Here is a 3,044-nt window from a genome sequence, read left to right as displayed (position 1 = left end):
CTATGGAGGAAAATCCTCCATTCCCCAATAAAATTTAGTTAAAAAGCTCCAAATTGATGCTAGATAATAAGGTTGGCGCTAGCCACTCCTCCATTGAAGAGAGAATCAGCACTAAATTGAGCTACATTTACATGCAAATGGGACAACCACCATGGGAGCTCTCATGAAAGAAACCCAACCCTAATTTAATTTTGTTCATAGTCATCATGAGAAGCTTACAAAATAACGGTGAGTGGTATAAACTCATCTAATAGAGTCCACTCCTCCAAGAAAATCAAGAAGAGAATCTCCCCTCTTGTATTTCTCTTTTTTTACCTCGCCACGAGCTCCTCTTGGGCAAGACTGGAAGGCGGGCTGGAGGAGGAAGATGGTGCGAATGGCTATATACAGTGGCATTTGTACTGGCGGTTGCTTAAGTTGCCCGCCAGCGAAAATGGTGTCCATTAGTGCTGGCGATTTGCTTAAGTGGTCCACCAGCACAAATGCATCAGTGCTAGCGGTCCGTAAGCTACCGGCCACCTGCGCAATTGTGCTGGCGGTGGCCAAAACCAACCGCCAGCACCGTATATGGGAGGTGCCAGCACAAACGGTTTCTGTGCTAGTGTATGTCCTTGGTACAACGGCTATATCACCAAGTAGTTGCCCATTACCTCATGTTCCAAGGGTGAATGCCTAGGGTGCGCCCAGCAGGGCCGAGGACCTAGACTGAGCGTTGTGTATACCCTTAGACCCTCAGGGGTGCATTTGTGCAGCTTGCTCCCTCGAGATTGTTTAAGTATATGTATACATCAGAGGCTTTATGAGATGGGGTTCCAAACCTGTACCTCGACCGATGCATATCTCTCCACCTCCCCCTTGCTTTTCTCCACCGTTTTTGAATTTCAACCAGAGAGCGTCTGGCCGTGCTTGTTCGGGGAAAACATATGCATGTTTTTGCCCTAGCCAACACTGTCTAAATATTGAAGAACATGAGTTATCAGGGTTGTATTTCATGAACATCAATTTGGTCTTAAAAGAATCTGCAGCAGAAATCAATGTGTAGTTATAGTTATGATCAAATTTCCTAGCAGGCTTGGTAGTTGCTGGCACATGAAACTATAAAGGCCGATGGGTTATTACAAACCTAATAAGCTATTTCTTCCACATTTGGCAATGAAGTAGCCTGCTAAGCTGTGAATGAATTGATGTCCCAGAATGGTTGACCGTCAACAATTGATGTGTTAGTTTACATAATTAATGAACAACTAGTAGTATATTGGCTTGTTATGATGGCTACTTAAACTCACAGTAACTTTTGCATTAGCCAACCATTATTAGCTGACAACTAATGAACGAAGAGAAATGATCTGAAGCTAGATTCCTGAGCAACATTGTATATCTTATAGTAGTACTTAGGCAGGAGTTTACCACGCAAACATATACCTCAGTACAAATGAGAGAATTAATCGTGGTATCGGCCTGTCATCTGTTATTATTAACTCATGCAACTTCGTTTATTCTATTACACCATTATCTATTAGTGATTCTCATCTGGAGAGAGATCTCATGATGTTTTTATTTGTCGCTACTACATGTCTACATGTGACTACTAGTTCATGCACAAGACATATAACGGACTGGTTCTTGCCGTCGCATATATAAAATTATTATGGACGCAGCTGTCTCTCCACACGCAATGACGCCAAGTAAATTGGAAAACTTATTCCTAGCTGCCTTGCTATTCATCACACAACCATAAATCAATTCCACAGATCCAATGACAGCGCTTAGATACTCCTATAAATACCGACTTCCTCCTTGATTCATAACCACACAGAAAGCAAATAGTACAATACTCAAGGACATTCATTCATCAATCTTAGTGCTTCACGCTCAATATAGTTTTAGTCAGGGAGAATCTGAGACTTAGCTAGATGGCCAGCCGACTGTCCCTGCTTGTTCTGTTGGCTACGACATGCTGTTGTGCCATCGCTTCAGATCCGAGCCTTCTCCAAGACTTCTGTGTTGCAGACAAGATGTCTCAAGGTAAAACTGAAGCTGTTTTGTGTGTTGTTTTTGCCAATTTAATTTACTTATCAAGCACTGTATCATAGTCATGACTATATCTTACACGTATATAAAACGTGCAGTGAGTGTTAATGGTTTTACCTGCAAAGATGCAAAAGAAGTGGTTGCCGAAGACTTCTTCTTCTCTGGCCTTCATGTGGCTGCCAATACCAGTAACAAGCAGGGATCGGGCGTGACAGCAGCCAATGTTATGCAGATCCCTGGCTTGAACACGATGGGAGTCTCTATGGTCCGCATAGACTATGCCCCAAAAGGCCAAAACCCACCTCACACTCACCCTCGTGCCACTGAAATACTAGCAGTTCTTGAGGGCTCACTATATGTTGGCTTTGTTACATCGAATCCGGACAACACATTGATCTCCAAGGTTCTGAACAAGGGTGATGTTTTTGTGTTCCCAAAGGGTCTTCTCCATTTTCAGTACAACTATGGGACAGAAAATGCCATAGCTCTTGCAGCCTTGAGCAGCCAAAACCCTGGGGTAATCACTATTGCCAACACAGTATTTGGATCAGAACCATCCATATCTGATGGTATCCTTGCCAAGGCCTTCCAGGTGGATAAAAAGACGGTTAACTGTATCCAAGCTCAGTTCTAATCAAGCGATTGGTTAGATGCATGTTTGTTCCTTTACAAAAGTAACTCAAATTTTCCCTATTTCTCCGATCCATTTGTATTGTGTTCTTCAATTGTTGTAAGTCCATTTCATTCCTAGCTTCAATTATGTCATGGAATCGTAAGCCTGTTTACAAAATGAATGTAAGTTTCTTCGGTGTCAGTCTTGGCATCTCATGCTATTTGAATTATGAGAATTCTCTTTAACATCCAAGTTGGTATATGGTTTAGAAAATACCATCCTTTTATGAAGATGACATGGGGGTCATGATGAGCACATGCCAATAATACATTAGATGGATGCTTCCCCACAATGATTTTTGCCATACTACTTAATATTTCTTTTCATAATACCCATTTCC

General features: G+C 42.1%; 1 protein-coding gene across 1 annotated transcript; it reads left to right on the top strand.

Annotated features, from left to right (window-relative positions):
* Positions 1-1,913: 1,913 nt before the first annotated feature.
* LOC112901608 (putative germin-like protein 2-2) lies at positions 1,914-2,665 on the top strand. Its single transcript, XM_025970561.1, has 2 exons — positions 1,914-2,025; positions 2,130-2,665. The coding sequence occupies exons 1-2, from the start codon at positions 1,914-1,916 to the stop codon at positions 2,663-2,665; spliced, it is 648 nt and encodes a 215-aa protein (XP_025826346.1).
* The last annotated feature ends 379 nt before the right edge of the window (positions 2,666-3,044 follow it).

Source organism: Panicum hallii, chromosome 1 (assembly GCF_002211085.1).
Source record: "Panicum hallii strain FIL2 chromosome 1, PHallii_v3.1, whole genome shotgun sequence".
Taxonomy (NCBI): Eukaryota; Viridiplantae; Streptophyta; class Magnoliopsida; order Poales; family Poaceae; genus Panicum; species Panicum hallii.
This window is presented reverse-complemented; position numbering and strand designations above follow the sequence as displayed.

Excerpts from the sequence above, each read along its gene's own strand:
- LOC112901608 (XM_025970561.1), top strand. The coding sequence starts at position 1,914 with ATGGCCAGCCGACTGTCCCTGCTTGTTCTGTTGGCTACGACATGCTGT. Across the intron at positions 2,026-2,129 it reads TGCAGACAAGATGTCTCAAG|TGAGTGTTAATGGTTTTACC; the intron begins GTAAAACTGAAG and ends TAAAACGTGCAG.